This window comes from Asterias amurensis, chromosome 8, assembly GCF_032118995.1.
Source record: "Asterias amurensis chromosome 8, ASM3211899v1".
Lineage (NCBI taxonomy): Eukaryota > Metazoa > Echinodermata > Asteroidea > Forcipulatida > Asteriidae > Asterias > Asterias amurensis.
In genome coordinates this window covers 17,048,800-17,068,205 of record NC_092655.1, presented here as the reverse complement: position 1 = coordinate 17,068,205, position 19,406 = coordinate 17,048,800, and the positions used below count along the sequence as shown (strand labels likewise).

The window sequence follows — 19,406 nt, the reverse complement described above, 5'->3', positions numbered from 1 at the left end:
TGATGAAAGTCTCGTTGTTTCAAACAGTACGCCCTGTTTATTTTCAGGAGACAGTCAAAACTTAGCTCTCTTCTGGTTCTTAGAATAACCGGAGGTTCAAACATTACACTGTTGATCTGTTCATCTTCAGGAGAACTTTAAAATGTACCTCAACTTTGGCTCTTAAAAGAACTTTTCTTAGAAGAACCAGTGGTGCAATAAGTCTTGTTGTAGCAATCCGTACGCTGTGTATTTCAGAATTTAACTCACCTCTGGTGCTTAGATGAACCATAGATGAGATAAGTCTCATTGATTCAAACAGTATGTTACATATACATCTTCAGGAGACAGTCAGGACTGACCGCACCTCTGGTTGTTAGAAGAACCAGTGGTGAAGTAGGTCTCGTTGTTTCAAACAGTACGCTCTGTTCACCTTCAGGAGAACGTTAGAACAGATCTCACCTCCGGCTCTTAGCAGAACTGTTCTTAGCAGAACCGGTGTTGAAATAACTTGCGTTCTTGCAATCTGTGTACATGTATGTTAGAACTGATTCTTAGAAGAAACAGAGATGACGTAAGTCTCGTTGTTTCAAACAGTACACTCTGTTCATCTTCAGGAGACTGTCAAAACTAAGCTCTCTTCTGGTTCTAGTGAGAAAGTCTCATTGCTACTTACACTCTCTTCATCTTTAGGAGACTATCAGAACTTAAGATCATCTCGGGTTCTTAATAGAGTTCTTAAAGAACCACCTCTGGTTCTTAAGAAGAATCAGAGGTGTGACAAGTCTCATTGTTTTGAACAGTGCGCTATGCTTATCACCAGGAGAATGTCTGGTTCACCTCAGAACCACCACCTGCGTCTTTCATGATGAGATTACTACATGGTTCTCTCCAGCAAACTAGTTCTCTCTCACTTTCAGTGGGGTGGGTGTCGTGGGGTGTAGTGGGGTATCATGGCCGAGTGTATAAGAACACCAAACTCAAACTCTAGTGTTTCTGTTCAGCTGAGTGGTGGTTCAAATCCCGGTCATGACACTTGTGTCCTTGAGCAAGACACTTAACTATAATTGCTTCTCTCCACCCAGGGGTAAATGGGTACCTGTGAGGGCAGAGATGGTTCTTGTGGTACATATTTGGCGGTACTACTCCCAGGGAGATGAGGTGGTTTAAGGAATGATTTAAGGCCCAGTGACCAGGGGTAATAATGTGCAAGCGCTTTGAGACATGGTGTATAAAGCGCTAAATAAAAACCGACTATTATTATTATTATTATTTCAGAACATACATGTACACCAATCCTTAGATCCGACTTCATTTTGTATTTCCTTCGACATTGCAGTTATCCTACGTTGCGTTTCTACTGCTGTACAGCTATGTGATGTTAGAAACCTTCGGTCCAGAGCCGTCTGTACCAGAGATGGTTCTCTTCGGATGGATCCTTACCATGATCCTTGAGGAAATACGACAGGTACTAATTCAAACATTTCCAAATCTTATAAACCTTCAGTGAAACCCTTTGTAATCTACGCACATCATACTGTTCTCAAGGGTCTGTTTCTAATAGCGTTTTCATATTTATTTCCATTCAGTTTCCCTTTTGGTTTATTACTAGTTATTTAATATACAAAAGTTGCATCCCCCTGCTGCTTCCAAGGTTGTATCGTAAACTTGGGTGGGATCCCTCAGAGATAATTATGAAAGAAAAAAATATTTTGTCACACAAAGTTGTGTGCTTTCAGATGCTTGATTTCGAGACCTCAAAAACTAATTATGAGGTCTCAAAATCAAGTTTAAATATTTAAGTGGAAAATTACTTCTTTCTCGAAAACTACATTACTTCAGGGGGAGAAGTTTCTCACAATATTTTATACTATCAACTAGGCCTGGGCGAATTATTCGAATATCCGGTTAATGGCGAATAGGTTTTCCTATCCGTAACCGCGAATGCCTTTTTTTTCTTAACCGGATATCCGCATAGGGCGCGAATAGCTATTTATAAACCGGATAGTTCTGTAATTACAACCAAGTAACCAGATATTCTTTTAATATCCGAATATCCGCGGACGTCGGGCCACAACTGATAGGAATGTTTTGTCTGAATCCTTATGAAACTTCCAATGATGTTCCATTCGCTGGAGTGCCACTCTCGGAAGCCTTTATGATACAACCAGGGAAGCAGCCATAGAGGGATCATGTACATAGTATAAACCACAAGGAAAACTGACTGGTAGGCCTGGGCGAATTATTCGGTTACTCGGTTGTAATTACAGAATTATCCGGTTTGTAAATAGGTATCCACGCCCTATGCGGATATCCGGTTACGGATAGGAAAACCTATTCGCCATTAACCGGATATTCGAATAATTCGCCCAGGCCTACCAGTCAGTTTTCCTTGTGGTTTGTACTATGTACATGATCCCTCTATGGCTGCTTCCCTGGTTGTATCATTAACTTGGGTGTGATCCCTGGCCATAAAGCAGTTTAAACAGCTTGTAAGGCTTCTGACTGCCACCCAAACAAAGACATTGACAAAATAGGGAAACCACAAACCATAGGGCTGGATAGTTCAGTTGGTAGAGCACCAGCAGGTTAATCCGCAGGTTGCAGGTTCAAATCCTGCTGTAGTCATATTTACTGTGCTCAGCCCAACCTTATATTAAATGTTTACCCAGTTAGTTTCCTTTATGGTTTATGACTTGATTTCAAAATGTCCATTCCGATTTGTTTTTGTGTTCGAGTCTTTAAAGCCATTGGACACTTTCTGAACAGAACAAAAATTAAAAGTTCACAGATTTACAAATAACTTACAGGGTTTACAGAAGGTAATGGTGAAAGACTTCCCTTGAAACATTATTCCATGAAATGCTCTACTTTTTGAGAAAACATTAAAACACTTATCAATTCTCGATATCGATAATAACAGATTTATTTTAAACACATGTCATGGCATGGCGAAACGTGCAGAACCAAGGGTGGGTTTTCTTGTTATTTTCTCCGGACTCTGATGACCGATTGAGCCTAAATTTTCACAGGTTTGTTATTTTATATAAAAGTTGTGATACACTAAGTGTGGGCCTTTGGACAATACTGTTTATCGATGTTGTGCGATTGCTTTAATACCCAACATAATTCAAACCATGAAGCAATTACTCTTCAGCCCAACATAATATTAAATATTTACCCAGTCAGTTTCCTTGTGGTTTATAATACTCATTTCAAATTATTCATTTTGATTTGGTGTTCCAGTCATTGATACCCAACAGTAACCAAACCATGAAGCAACGCTTCCGAGAGTGGCACTCCAGCGAATGGAACATCATGGACCTGATCACGGCGGTCAACGGACTGGCGGCGTTCATCCTTCACTGGTTCCCGGCAGCCTACAAATGGTCGCAGGCCTTCTACGCCCTCAACTGTTTCTTGTACTACACTAGAGTCCTGAGACTGTTCTCGTTTAGTGAGAAGCTCGGCCCAATAATGGTCATGATCAGAAAGATGGTAAGACATCAAACTGTAATAACAGGCTCAAAAACTTGGTTCTGCATGCTGTCAGCCCCTTCATTATGGAGCGACCGGATCAAATTAAACTGTCTCCATCACTAGCGTTGTTCAAACTTCCCTTAAAGGAACGCGTTGCCTTTGATCGGATGAGTTGAACTATAAAAAGCGCTTGAAACCATTTGTTATGAAAATAAAATGCATATGGTTAGACATACATGTATGTTTTACAAGTAGAATATAATGATCCACACAAGTATCACTCAATACGTTGCGAACTAACACAGTCGGCCATTTATAGGAGTCAAAAATTTGGCTCCCATAAACGGCCGACCGTGTTAGTCGACGAGGTAAAAAGAAAACCATGCAATTTCGTGGCATTGTTGTGGAGATCATTGTATTCAACTTTTACAACATCTTTCTAACCATATGCATTTTGTAACGACCGATCCAAGGCAACGTGTTCCTTTAAGACACATCTTATTAGGACTCGGGTGTCATGGCCGAGCGGATAAGAGCACCAAACTCAAGCTCTGGTGTTTTTGTTCAGCAGAGTGTGTTTACGAATCTCGGTCTTGACACTTGTGTCCCTGAGCAAGACACTTTACTATAATTGCTTCTCTCCACCCAGGGGTAATTGGGTACCTGTGAGGGCAGAGATGGTTCTTGTGGTTGGTTTAGCTTAGTACGCTACATATTGGGCAGCACAGGCTGTATACTCCCCAAGGAGCTGAGATGGTTAAAGAAATGATTTAAGGCCCAGTGATCAGGGTAATAATGTGGAAGCGCTTTGAGACATGGTGTATAAAGCACTTTATAAAAAAACAAATATTATTATTACCTTATTGTATACATTTCCTTCTTCTAATGTGTAGCTGTGCTATGAGCATCTTAAAGGCACTGGACACTATTCAATTCAATTCAATTCAATTCAATATACATTTATTTCCACAAAACATTTCCACAATATTATAGTAATACATACAGGTATATATGAATGATAGAAATAAAAGAAGAATAAACTGGCGGAAAACGCGTGGAGGCAAGGCCCAAAATAAGCCAGGTAGCTTGTAGCGGCTTGCCTTTACATAACAAAATAGATAAACTAAAGGTAAATGCTTAGGACAAAACACAGACGAAACAGACAGACAGACAGACCGTCAAACAGACAGACAGACGGACAGACATACATACGAACTACTGGAGAAAATGACAATGACAAAGTAAGCAAAAACTACAATAAGAATATAGGTATAGAAACTATTGGTAATTACTTGAAGCATTTAGGCATATGAAAGCACACAGCCGCTTAAACACCCCCACGTGACGCGCTCTCCACCAATAGGAATAGCGAAACTGTCTGAGGTATTTACGAATTACATTTTAAAGGTGACCAAACGCATTATGAACAAGGTAAAATAGCATTTCTGTTAAAAACATTCCACTCAAGTAGCTGTTTAAGATGGATACCTCTTAGATGTGTTGATCTTTTTTGATTGCAGGTGTTTGAGATGATCTTGTTCCTGTGTATTCTGCTTGTGTTTCTGATGGGATACGGCGTGGCCAGTAACGTGTTGATCTACCCACATCTAGGTTTTGGCATTGACTCCATCAAGAACATCTTCTTCATGCCTTATTTCCAGATCTATGGCAACCTCTTCCTGGAGGTTCTCATCAGCGATGGTAAAGAGTTCTCATCGTCTGTAGTTTGTCCATCCTGGTTTTTTTCTTTCTTCTTCATCCAAACATGATTCAGTCTCCAAATCATACATGTGTTGAAATAAACATCCTTTAAAGGCAGTGGACACTATTGGTAATTACTCAAAATAATTATTATTATAAAACCTTTCTTGGTGACGAGTAATGGGGAGAGGTTGATGGTATAAAACATTGTGAGAAACAGCTCCCTTTGAAGTGCCATAGTTTTCGAGAAACAAGTAATTTTCCACGAATTTGATTTTGAGACCTCAAGTTTAGAACTTGAGGTCTCGAAATCAACCATCTAAACGCACACAACTTCGTGTTGCAAGGGTTATTTTTCTTTCATTATTATCTCGCAACTTCGATGACTGATTGAGCTCAAATTTTGATGGGGTTTGTTATTTTATGCCTATGTTGAGATACACCAACTGTGAAGACCGGTCTTTGACAATTACCAATAGTGTCCACTGCCTTTAAGACTATTGTCTACATTCATACCTGGCTGTCGGACACTTATGCTTTAAAAAAATAATAATAATGTTGGCGTAACGGGCCCCCCAAAATAGGGTACATGTAGGTAGGTAGGTATTTATTTTGTTTCCCTCCCAGCAACGAAAATTACATGTTTTCTAATTGTATAAGCCGGTAGTATACACGATAACAAAAGAAAACAAGGCTACACACTACAAATAGTATATTTTTAAACTCTTGATGACATTCATTTTATTTTCATGTCTTTAATAGGTTTTAATCATTAAATTTCTTCCCATAAAAAAATAAAAATATCTAGGGTCGGCCGCATTTTTAGGGTAGGTTGGGTTACGCCAACATAGCATTTTCTTTTTGTATGCCTTATGCAATAGACCTCTATCATGGTGCAGCCATCTTGATCTTTTCCCAATGATATCAGTGTAACCAAACCGAGGCTGGAAGAACAAAATAGTCTGGTTCCTAATTGCAAAATGATTATTAGTATTCATTATTGTTAGTTGATACAAGGAACATGACCAAGATGGAGACAGCATGATAAAGGTATATAACTTCATCAACGGCACGCCAAACTGCATTAGTAGTTTACTCAGTTCTCAAAAGTAAACATAAACCTTGTTTTCATCTCATGCTTTCCGTCATTCAGGCGAACCGACCCCAGACTGTGATCACAAACCAGCTGCATCAAGCACCACAATCTCCTCCCCTTCAACCTAACATGTTTTTCTGAGACCTGCCGTCGATTTCACAAAGAGTTAGGACTCCTCTTACAGTATCTCGAGTTACATGTAGGATGAGTAACTCGTCCTAACTTAGGATTAATCTTAAGGTCTATGCTACAGTGCAAGGCTGGGACTCGTCCTATGTCTTAAGATTAATCCTAAGTTAGGAAGAGTTTTGTGAAATTGACAGCTGGGTACTTTAGCTTCTATGTTTAGCATAAGTGCGTAAAGGGTCACTATTAAGTATTACTATACCTCATACATATTCATGACAGAGAGTCGAGTTCTCATTGGTCCATTCATCATCACGTGCCAGGTGTTAATTTTGCTAACTACCAAGCGCGCACGTGAATATTCACGTAAGTGGTAAATGCGTACATGTATGACAAGTAATAGTTCCCCAGGAGCTATTCTACTTGTCATGCGCATTACCATTGTACGACGTCATCCCCGGGCGCTATTGATCGTGGCATCGTTTTGTATACACGCACGAACAGCAATCTCTAAGCGACATCCAACACATGAACAAACTTATCATGTGCATTTTGTTTCACAGTAATCATTTTCTCTTGCTCAAAACTCATGTTCCGGTAACTGAATATGTATGAAGTATAGTAAAACAAATATAACATGGTTTATTTCGGGTGACTAGTCGATAAGCTCCCCTCAGTCTTGGAAGTTGACAAAAAGTATTTCCCTCGGCTTCACCTCGGGAACTAGTTTGTCAACTTCCAATACCTCAGGGAGCTAATATCGACTAGTCACCCTCAAACCATGTTATGTTTGTATAGTATTTCATGGTGTTATCACATAGCAAGTACACTGTACATATCAAACAGGGCGTCTAGTATTTGATCATTTTGTGTTTTCATCTCATGCTTCCCATCCATCATTCAGGCGAACCACCCCCAGACTGTGATCCCTCACAACCCAGCTGCATCCAGCAGCACGTTCTCCTCCCCTTCATGCTCGGTGCTTACCTGTTGCTAGGCAACGTCCTGCTCCTCAACCTGCTCATTGCTATATTTAGGTATGATGTCATGGCAAAACCTGGGGGGATGCCATGAGCAAGTTCAGCTGAGCGAGTTCATAGAGTTGCCAAGCACACAAATTTGCTGTTAGCGACTCTGTGCTTAGCAACTCTATGAACTCGTCGCAAGTGTTTTCCTTGATAAAAACAGGATTACCAACCAAGTTTTCACAGTATTTTCAGGATCTGCGAACAACAGCTAAATACCAGTAACTAGCAATATGCAACAAATTGAAAATTTGGTTGGTAGTCCAAGTTTTTGTGCTTAGCAGCTCTGTGAAACTGGGCCCTGAGTTTGCCCCATGCTGTACGCTGGTTTTGTTACCAGTTTGTGTAGCAATTGATACCCTTATTGTGGTGGGGTCATGCTACTATGAGTTGTTTGTCAGTATGAAGAAACGGGCCCAATAGGCGTGACACGTTCAAACCATACTGGTTTTGAGAATTCTTTTTTGGCAACTTCCTTCCTGATAAATTACATCAGAAAGGGGTTAAAGTGTGCCAATGTATATTTCATAAGCAACTCAACATAAGACGCCTTATTCTCAGTTTCATTCTGTTGCATTTCTTGGTGTTTCTACTCTCTCACAACGTTTGAACCAAAGGCTGTATCAGCATGGGGTTTGAACAGAATTAAAGCACAGAGTAAGTTCTTATTAATTATAAATATTCGACAGTCATTTCAAAAGTGTTTTTTTAGACGCACAGTATAATTACCCAGTAATGTTACTAAATGACTTTATTGGTATGATATGATTTAGCTCCGTCTATGATGAGGTACAAACAAACTCTCTTGAAGTCTGGAAATTTGAGCTGTACTTTCTGGTGATCGAGTTTGAGGATCGGCCCACACTACCGCCGCCCTTTACCATACTGGAACACGCCTTCTACTCCCTCAGGTGGGCGTGGAGGAAAGTCTGCGCCAATGTCTGCATGAAAAGTGGCAAAGATGGTGAGGGAGATTTTGTTCTCAACTTTTGAAAGGATTTGGGGTGTTTTTAAAGACACTGGACACTATTAGTAATTGTCAAAGACCAGACTTCTCACGTGGTGGACACTAATGGTAATTACTGAAAATAATTATTAGCATAAAACCTTTCTTGGTGACGAGTAATGGGGAGAGGTTAATGGTATAAAACATTGTGAGATACGGCTCCCTCTGAAGTGCATTAGTTTTTAGAAAGAAGTAATTTTCCACGCATTTCATTTTGGACCTCAAGTTTAGAACTTGAGGTCTCGTAATCAACCATCTAAACGCACACAACTTCGCGTGGCAAGGGTATTTTTTCTTTCATTATTATCTTGCAAGTTCGATGACCGATTGAGCTCAAATTTTCACAGGTTTGTTATTTTATGCAAACTTCGAGATACACCAACTGTGAAGGCTAGTCTTTGACAATTACATGTACCAATAGTGTCCGCTGTCTTTAAAATATCACTTTGCTGAAGTGCTGTAGTTTTTTAAAAATAAGTAAAACAAGTCACAACAAAAAATTCCTCTTTAAAGACGAAAATTATTTTAGCATTTAAAACGTATTTCAGAGTTTTTTCAGCTAGTAATATTTTAAGGTAAGCTTTCGCCTATCATTATCTTCAAACGGTGTAAGTTATATTGCTTATCTGTGGACATTGTGTTTTGTGTTACAAAAAGTGCCCAAATAATGGATGTAGAATTTGCATCGAGGATAAAGAATATTATTTGGTTTTATACCCATACACCGATGTGTGTGTAAGCACTGTACATGTATACTCAATATTTCTTCTTATACCATATTCAAACTCTGTTGTTTGATCAGCAGAGTATGGGTTCGAATCCCGGTCGTGACACTTGTGTCCTTGAGCAAGACACTTAACCATAAGCTTCTCTCCACCCAGGTGTAAATGGGTACCTGAGTGGGCAGACATGGTTCTCGTGATTTATTTAGCTTAGTAGCTCATTTGTTACACAAGGCTGTATACTTCCCCAGGGAGCTGAAATGGTTTAAGGAATGATTTAAAGGCAGTGGACACTGTTGGTAATCACTCAAAATAGTTGTTAGCATAAAACCTCACTTGGTAACAAGTAATGGGGAGAGGTTGATAGTATAACACATTATGAGAAACGGCTCCCTCTGAAGTGACATAGTTTTCGAGAAAGAAGTAATTTTCCACGAATTTGATTTCGAGACCTCAGATTAAGAATTTGAGGTCTCGAAATCAAGCATCTGAAAGCACACAACACCGTCTGACAACGGTGATTTTTCTTTCATAGTTATCTCGCAACTTCGGCGACCGATTGAGCTCAAATTTTCACAGGTTTGTTAGTTTATGCATATATTGAGATACACAAAGTGAGAAGACTGGTCTTTGCCTTTGACAATTACCAATAGTGTCCACTGTCTTTAAGGCCCAGTGATGAGGGGGGTAATAATGTAAGAAGCGCTTTGGGACGCCCTTCAGGTGTGAGAAGCTTACTATTATTATTATTATTTTTATAATCTACTAGTGCTGTACCTCAGCAAGAAGATGACAAACACACTGAGAAACTTTGAGAAGGACTGCGCCGCCAACTACCGAAGGCAGAAAACAGACAAGAAGAGCATGGAGGTACCTGAACGCCTCACTCAACTTGAGAATAGGTGAGTATACTGTGTCAAGTGGTTAGACTGCAGGACTTGCAATCACAAGATTGTAGTTATCGGTTTGCTGCTCCTCACTTATGGAACAATCTCCCTCTACACATCAAACAAGCCACCACGATCTCAAGTTTCAAGACTCTTCTCAAAACATATCTATTCAAATCTTCATATACTTAATTATTCTTTTGTTTTCCTCTGAGCGCTTAGAGACTTTCTTTTGGAGGTGTTAGGCGCTACAGAAATATGGTTGTTATTATTGTTAAAGCCATTGGACCCTTTCGGTAAACAGTGTTGTCCAAGGCCCACACTTTGTGTGCCACTACGCTGTACTTCTAAACTGCTCACAAAAAGTAAGGAAACTTTTTTCAATCCACTATATTTGTTATTATTTAATACTCTCTTTGTATATGGTGTATATCATTGCAAAGCTGAACTGTTCCTCTTTAAAATGATACCACATTTGCAATGATAACATGTTGCTGAACTTGGCTACATGCATAACAATGAGGCAAAGTCACAAATCAAATCCATTCAGTAAGAAACTCACTGATCTCCCATGGATCCCAGCTAACAAAGTGTTTACATCCCTTTGTGGGAGTTTACCGAGTTCTCTTGATGGGAAGATCATTCAAACAAACAAACCAACAAACAAACAACTACCGTTCGATTTGTCGAGACCACACTGGCTCTTTTCAAAGCCAACACTTCCTCAAATGAGATATTACACCTGGTAGGACCCGCAAGGGCACTACTTATATTTATATAGAGTTAATCCCGGTTCATACTTCCTGCGATTGCGAATGCGAAGCGAATGTTGACGGCACAAAAATCGTAACGAACATTCGCAGCAGTTCAGCTCCGTTCAACTCACTTGCAAATATCGCTGCGAAAGGATAGTTGTGACGTCAAACTCACGTCAAATTCGCTTCGCATTCGCATGAAAGATGAACCGGGCTTTACTCTTATTCTTCACACCATGCAAAGCTTCAAACGCCATTTAATAGGTAAGAAGTTTATTAGAGTAATTCTCAAATTGCGATTTCATCAACTTGGTTATAATGATGGAGAAAAATGCCAACACTGGTGTTACAAACAATATTTTGATACCTCACCATGCAATGTCTCACATTCCATATAACTTGTTTAATACCGATTGTTTTTGACTTGGCTTCCAGCTTGAAGGAGTTAGACAAGCTAACGGAGAAAACTAACGACCAGCTTCAGGTGAAACTCCAAAAGATTCAGAATTCTCTTAAAGACATTCTGCACTCGTCCTCACATCCTAAAGTTTCTCCATCTCCACGCACTTCTAACCTCTCAATGATAGGTATGTTCCTTAAAGACACTGGACACTTTTGGTAGTTGTCAAAGACCAGTCTTCTCACTTGCTGTATCTCAACATATGCATAAAATTATAAACCTGTGAGAGTTTGAGCTCAATTGGTCGTCGAAGTTGCAAGATAATAATGAAAGCAAAACACCCTTGTCACACAAAGTTGTGTGCTTTCAGATGCTTGATTTCGGGACCTCAAATTCTAATTTTGTGGTCTTGAAATAAAATTTGTGGGAAATTACTTCTTTCTCGAAAACTACGTTACTTCAGAAGGAGCCGTTTCTCACAATGTTTTATAATATCAACATCTCTCCATTACTCGTTACCAAGTAAGGTTTTATGCTAATAATTATTTTGAGTATTTACCAATAGTTTCCACTGCCTTTAAAAATCCTGTTCAAGAATTCATCAGTAACTCCGTAAAGTAGAGGGCTTGTGTGTACCAGTAAAAACTACCAATCAAACCAGCATCTAGTGCACTTTCCTTGCAGCAACTAAGAATGATCGAACGTGCTCCCCATGTGTTTTTTTCTGAAACAACGCCGTCATTTGGAGACTCTTCTTAAGACTCAACTGTGGAAATGTTGACCAGTGATATTCAACATACACATTTTTTGTCCCTTTATTTGAACCGTTTTGTTTTGTCTCATGAGCGAGCGCCAAGAGCACCTCTTTTTGGCAGATATCAGCGCTTTACAAGACTCTGTTATTTCTATTATTATTGTCTATTATTATTGTAATAAACATAACTATAATTAGGACTTAATGATATTGCTTCTTTCTCCAGCTGAGACCAGCGGGGACAAAGATTACTCTGGTGCCCGACAGCGTCTGCAGTCCCTAGAGCGGCGGAGGAGTAAGCTTTCCCTTCACACCGCCTCTGCTGTGAATGCCAAGCAACGGGAGGCATCATTGCTATGCCAACTGAATGAGGAGATGGTACAGACGTCACCTAACTGTCTGATGATCTTGGAGTCCGGTAGTGATAGGAGTAGTATAAGCTCCGGGCACAGTAGTAAGAAGAAGAAATCATCCAAGAAGCAAGCCAGTGTACACCCTAAAGACAAACTGGAAGCCTCTGGGAAAGAGGTGTTGATTTAGGTTGAAGGTCTTACAAACCAGAGCTTCTGGTTGTCAGGTTGGTGTCTACCTCTTGGACCCCGGTTCATTCAGAACAACACAAGGCTGCCTGATCTCGGAGTCTGGTAGTGAGAGGAGTAGTATAATCTCTGGACACAGTAAGAAGAAGAAATCATCCAAGAAGCAAGCAAGTGTACACCCTAAAGAAAAACTGGAAGCCTCTGGGAAAGAGGTTTTGATTTAGGTCGAAGGTCATACAAACCAGAGCTTCGGGTTGCCGGGTAAGGGTTTCTGTCATCCACTATGTGGATTGGGTTTTCAGTCCCTTCCTAATGGGGGAACCACAGTTGCATCACAACCTCCTGATGAGATGGGAAAATAAACTTACATGAATTCAGGACAACACTTGCCTGATCTCGGAGACCAGTAGTGATAGGAGAAGTATAAGCTCTGGGCACAGTAAGAAGAAAAAAGGCATCAAAAGGAGCAGTCGAGTGTACATCCTAAAGACAATCTGGAAACCTCTGGGAAAGAGGTCATGTTTTAGGTCAAAGGTCATACAAACCAGGGCCCAATTTCATAGATGTTTAAGTGAAAAAAGTAGCTAAGCGCAACAAAATTGTGCTTACTTGAAAATGGTTACCAGCCAAACTAATTTGTACAATTTCTGACTGGTATCCTGCCGTCGATTTCACAAAGAGTTAGGACTCGTCTTATCTCGAGTTAGGACGAGTAACTCGTCCTAACTTAGGATTAATTTTAAGGTCTGCATGCTACAGTGCAAGGTTGGGACTCGTCCTAAGTCCTAAGATTAGTCTTAAGTTAGGAAGAGTTTTGTGAAATCGACGGCAGCTCATTTTTGCTTCGCAGAAAATTTTGTAGCAATTTTGTCTGCTTAAGCAACTCTGTGAAATTGGGCCCAGAGATTCGGATTGTCAGGTTGGTGTAGTGGTATTGGACCCCGGTTTGAATCCCACTGGGGGCACTGTGTGGATTGGGTTGTTCTCCTTCTTGTCCCTGTGGTCGTCATCAGAGTCTTCCAGCGTTTCGGCCACACCCTCAAGTTGAGGAACATTACAGAAGGCCAACTTCTCTGCAATCTTTAACCTTGTCTAAGGAGTGCGATAAAAAGAACTCCTAAAAGTTTAACAGACTCAATCTTTTTTTTTTGGCAGCGAAAACTAACGGCAGGGCGAATTATTGTCGCATAATTTTATCCACTTGTGAATATTTGTGTCAAAGCAGTATTACTGAACTTGTCTATGCAAACTTGAATCAAAGTCAGTGCAAAAAACTTTTATCTCCTAAAATAGCACTTATGATATGCGCCAGTTTGATATTGTAAAAAAAAAAAAGGAACTCGCGTTAATTTATAGCCCAGATGTACACTCGAAATACATGTAAGTACACCCTAAGATACAACATTTTTGCACTGAGGACTACCAGGCGAGATACATTTTTGCAAAATAGAGATATAACATTTCTGCACTGACGCAATGATATATAATGTGTAATATTTCTTTTTTTAAAGCCATTGGACCCTTTCGGTACAGAAAAAAAAAAAAAGTTCACAGATTTACAAATAATTTACAGGGTTTACAGAAGGTAATGGTGAAAGACTTCTTTTGAAATAATAGTTCATGAAATGCTTTACTTTTTGAGAAAACAGTAAAACAATATAAATTCTCGTTAGCGAGAATTACGGATTTATTTTAAACACATGTCATGACACGGCGAAATGCGTGGAAACAAGAGTGGGTTTTCCTGTCATTTCTCCTGACTCCGATGACCGATTGAGCCTAGATTTTCACAGGTTTGTTGTTATATATATAAATTGTGATACACGAAGTGTGGGACTTGGACAATACTGTTTACCGAAAGTGTATAATGGCTTTAATGTCAGTGACAATTCCACAAAAATCATCATGACGAAGGTAATTTTTGTAAACAATGTGTGTGTAATATTTGTAAAAAGACTTTTTTAATGCAAGTGTGTAACAATTCCATAAAAACTATCATGACAAAGAAAAACAATTTGTACAATATTTGATATCTGAAAAAACAAATCATGGTGATGGGATTATGAAAATCTCTATGTAGCTTCTGATATCTGTTTCTATCTGTTTTTACTTGGGATTAACGTAAGATCTGGGCCCAATGTCATAGAGCTGCTTAAGCTCAACATTTTGCTTAAGCAAAAACAATCCTTGCTTAGTAAAATCAGATTACCGGCCAAGACTCCACTCAATTGTTATGCAAAGTAAACAACAGCTAAAAACCAGTCACAAGCAATGTATATTATGGCATGAAATTTTTGCCAGTAACATGTGAAAAATAAGCGAGCTGTTTTTGTGCTTAAGCAATTTTTTCGCTTCTGAGCAGCTCTATGAAATTGGCCCCTGGGCTCACATAACTGCTTATTACAACAAACAAGGAGCTGATTACAACAAAATTATGCTTACTAGACGAAGGTTAACAGCAAAAATAACATGCCATATGTAAAATTTGTGACTGGTATCCTGCTCGTTTACACTTAGCAGCAAATTGTTAAACAATTTTGTTTCTGCTTAAAGAGCTTTTTTTATATTTTTGGCCCAGTGCTAGAATGACAGGGGTAATGGGTTCGAATCCCACCTATATTTTTCTCCTTCAGAACTAGGGGGGGGGGGTATGAGGAGGGGTTTGAAAACACCAAAAACACAGTAATGTGTGTAGGATCTTAGTTTAATTTAAACAAAAATGTGATTTCCAAGTAAAATCTAGTTTTTGTTTGTTTCTCAGGTATTTTAACAATGTGTGTGTTAAAAAAATAGTTTTATATTTTTACAAATGTGATGCAGTATTTCAAGTTGTTCCATTCATACAAGAAACTTTTTATATATTTTGTTTTTCCTTTTTCCAGTGCTTGCAATTATTGTTGTTTCAAGAGAATTCGATAACAACTACAATTTTACAAGAATGAATTTTATAATGAATTGTTTTTAAATTAAGGATTTTATACTTAGAGTCCCCGAAATGCTGATTCTGACTGGCATTTTTACCTCTTTTTTTATGACAACCACAATTTTAGCTGGGGGTAAATATGATTCTCCTTTTGGTCATAATAATCTGAAAAAGTAGTAGCTTATGTTTACCAGATTTGTATTATTATTTTAAAAGACTGTTACATAAACATTAATTTGGCTCCTACCCTAAAAAAATTCTTTAATAACTCTTTGGGTGGTCTTTTTAGATGGATTGTTGCAATATGCAAGTATAAATTGTTATGTTTCTATTTTTTATTTATTTTTTGTATCACAGCTGGTTGTTTCTTTCGTCTAAGCGTTGCCATCAAAGGAATTTGCCAAGGGTACAGATTTTGTAGTTCTTCTATGCAATCAGAAATGATAAGAAATAACAGATTCCTGTTTTTTACAACGCAATTATGCAATATATCAAAATAATTGTACTGAATGGTTTTTGCCCTCCTAAGCTTTGTTTTATTTCCATTTGTGTACAGATCATCCATGATTTCTTTTCTGACTTTAAAGAATTGAGATTTTATTTTCTTCTAAACTTTTTGTATTTTTGAATATTAATTGCTTTATTTTTCTTTTCGGTGGAATTTTTGTGTTTTTGTATTTTTATATCTGGACTTATTTTTTGTTAAATGATATTTGCCATGTTCATTCTGTGCTATTAAGTCAGATTTTATTTCACATTTCCATCTGGACTGTTTTTTTTTTGAAATATTTTTCCTGGTTTTTTTTCTGTGCTATTATGTAAGATCATTAATGAATTATGTCTTATTCTCAATGAAACTTCTCTTAAAAGTTTTTTTTATCTCCAGTATTTTTCAAAAAAAATGTTTGGTTGAACTATAACAAACTTTGATTAATGCGGGACTTAACCAGTAACATGTGGTTTAATAGGCAGCACTTTACCAACTGACGAACCATGTCTCTCCATTGATGTTTTAATTTATTTAGCAATATAAACCACAAGGGAAACTGACTGGGTAAATTTGTAAATGATTTTTGGGGTTGAACAAAGAATTGACTAGAGTGGGATTCGAACCAACAACCTCCGGATTAACGTGCCGGCGCCTCTACCAACTGAGCTATCTAGCCCTATATTGGCGGTGTCCCTATTTTGTCAATATCTTTGTTCGGGGCTTCCCAGGTTGTATCGTAATTTGGGTGTGATCCCTGGCTACACGGCAGTTAACGGTTGAATGGCTTCTGACTGGCACCCCCGAACAAAGATATTGACAAAATAGGGACACCGCCAATATAGGGCTAGATAGCTCAGTTGGTAGAGCGCCAGCACATTAATGCGGAGGTCGTTGGTTTGAATCTTACTCTAGTCAATTCTTTGTTCAACCCCAAAAATCATTAATTTATTTATGTATTTTTTTTTTATATATATATATTTTTTTACTGTGGTGGGGGGTGCCAGTCAGAAGCCATTCAGTCTGTAACTGTAATATACCCACAGGTATCATACCCAAGCTGACGATACCACCTGGGCATAATTTCATAGAGCTGCTAAAGCAGACAGAAATGAGCAGGATACAAGTCACAAATTGTACTTGTGACATGGTATTTTATTATTATTTTGTCTGGTAACCTTGCTTTCATGTTGTAATGCTTAGCCTTTTTTTTTTTTCGGTACTTAGAGACACTGGACACTATTGGTAATTGTCAAAGACCAGTCTTCTCACATATGTTTCTCAACATACGCATAAAATTACAAACCTGTGAGAATTTGAGCTCAATTGGTCGTCGATGTTGCAAGATAATAATGAAAGACAAAAACACCCTTGTCACACGAAGTTATGTGCTTTCTGATGCTTGATTTTGAGACCTCAAATTCTAAATCTGAGGTCTTATAATCATTTTTTAAATTATTTTTGTATGTTCAACCCAAAATGAATTATTTAGTTTCCCTTGTGTTTTTATTTTATAAACTGAACATTTCAAATTCTCATTTATAATTTTTGAGTTCTTGTGCAGATTTTACAATGCACTAAAATTCATTGTACGATATTATTGTCAGTATTACCATCATATGGAAAGGTTTGCGGTAACACCATCTAATGAATATCTCTAAATGAGTTGGGATGGTTCCGAAAAGAACCGTAGGTTTCCACTCAACGTTTGCTCTGATCGTCTTCTATTTGTATTTTAACATCACACTTTACTTAGCAACTACGATTAATTTGCAGTTAAGATCAATCTTAGCTCTTCGTGAAATCGTCGCCAGATCGTTAAATTTAAATAGTTTTTTTTGCTATTTATGAAATCAATGTAAATAATTAAGTGTAAACCATATACATGTACATAGAGTTTTGCAATAAGGTAATTGCCATAGTTATCCTCTTAAAATATACCTAAAGACACTATGACACTATTAGCATAAAACGAGCAACGTTTTGAGAAAGTTAGTAATTTCTCAGTGAAATATTTGTTTTGATTTCGAGAGCTGAGGGTGGTTTTTTTATTGTTCGTTGGTTCGAATCCCACTCTAGTCAATTCATTGTTCAACCCCCCAAATCTTTTTATTATTCTCTCGCAACTATGACGACCAATTTAGTTCAAATTCAGGTTTGTTTTTGTGTGTGTATGTTGAGAGAAACCAAGTTAGAAGACTGGTCTTTGACAATTACCAAAGGTGTCCAGTGTTTAAAGCGTTGCATGTAAATATAGAGTTTTTCAATAAGTTAAATTGTTTTGTCAGTGAAAATACACTCAAATGTGTTAGAATGTTTAAGGTTGAAGTAAACTAGGCGAGACATTTTGATTACGTTGCGTCCAAACAAGGGCTTTTTGTGCCAAGAATGGAGTATAAACTGAGTGGAGTTTTCTTTCAGTATTGTTTATATTTATTTAAAATTTCTGCATTTTAAAATGTTTTACTGGTAGCCAAAATAACCCTGTCAGTATTAAAAGTATTTTTTTTACATGTAATAATATAGTAATAGGATGCTTTTCATAAAAAAAAGTGTTCGTAGGGAAATTTGATATGATAATTTGAGGTGTGCTTTTGGGTGACTGAATTTTTGATATTATTTATACATATGCAAATATCACAGTACCTGTTCTGTTATTATAAAGTGTGAATGTATGTAAATAAACCTTGTTTCTAATTTAAAACACATGATAATGATGATATTGTTTTATTGTTTCCACTTTAATTATTGTATTTTTATTATTGAGAATGCCTTATAATAATATTGGTGCGAAAAAACATGATAAAAGCATAAACCCTTACCCACTGACTTATAAATAATTGTAATGCAATTGCAGCTCCGTCAACACCCGTCATCCTGAAGAATATCATTAAGAAATGGCCTTAATGGCATTAATGCACAAGATCTCTAATACAGGAGATTATTTCTAGTTTCTTACATCCAACCAGCGCATCTTGGGCCAAAGCATTTTTGTAAGCAAGCATTTCAAAGAGTTTTTTTTTATCCTTTTGCAGTTCTTGTTTACTATGGAAATAGATTGTTTTACTTTCAGTGTTTCTTTTGTATATTTAACTATTCTTAATTATCTTTTTTCTTAGGGTAGTTTTTTCTTTCTTATTTTTGTTCAAGAGCTTTGTGCTAAAAACGTTTTTCTGATGGTAAATATTTTCGAACATTGATTCTTTTAGGTACAAGAGTTTGATTACGGTACCACATGCTCTGTCATGTGTTTTTTTTTTTTATTGCACTCCTATATTATATTTTTTCACCGGAGTTCTCTCTTTTTTTGCTGGTATATATTTATCAATTGTCTTTTTTATAAGGGAATGAAGCTCTTTTGTTGTTGTTAGTGTGTTGATTTGGTTTGCTTTTGGGCAAACCCTAGTACTTTGTTCGGATTTGATTGTCTTGTTTGAGACAGTGAATAAAATCAACAAATAAACACATAAAAGCAATAACAATGTCAAGGAGCGCTTACTTAGAGTTTGAAGTTAGCGCACATGAC

The 19,406-nt window shown here is 37.8% G+C and overlaps 1 protein-coding gene across 2 annotated transcripts in view; it reads left to right on the top strand.

Moving 5' to 3' along the window:
* LOC139940928 (transient receptor potential cation channel subfamily M member 3-like) overlaps positions 1-15,089 on the top strand; it is a 43,706-nt gene extending 28,617 nt beyond the window's left edge. For both annotated transcript variants that reach the window (XM_071937327.1, XM_071937328.1), the window contains exons 19-26: positions 1,319-1,447; positions 3,226-3,477; positions 4,980-5,160; positions 7,287-7,419; positions 8,181-8,371; positions 9,905-10,037; positions 11,213-11,364; positions 12,158-15,089. In XM_071937327.1, coding sequence (XP_071793428.1) covers positions 1,319-1,447; positions 3,226-3,477; positions 4,980-5,160; positions 7,287-7,419; positions 8,181-8,371; positions 9,905-10,037; positions 11,213-11,364; positions 12,158-12,471 — 1,485 coding nt within the window. In that variant the 3' untranslated portion in view covers positions 12,472-15,089. The remainder of the gene's footprint in view (positions 1-1,318; positions 1,448-3,225; positions 3,478-4,979; positions 5,161-7,286; positions 7,420-8,180; positions 8,372-9,904; positions 10,038-11,212; positions 11,365-12,157) is intronic.
* The last annotated feature ends 4,317 nt before the right edge of the window (positions 15,090-19,406 follow it).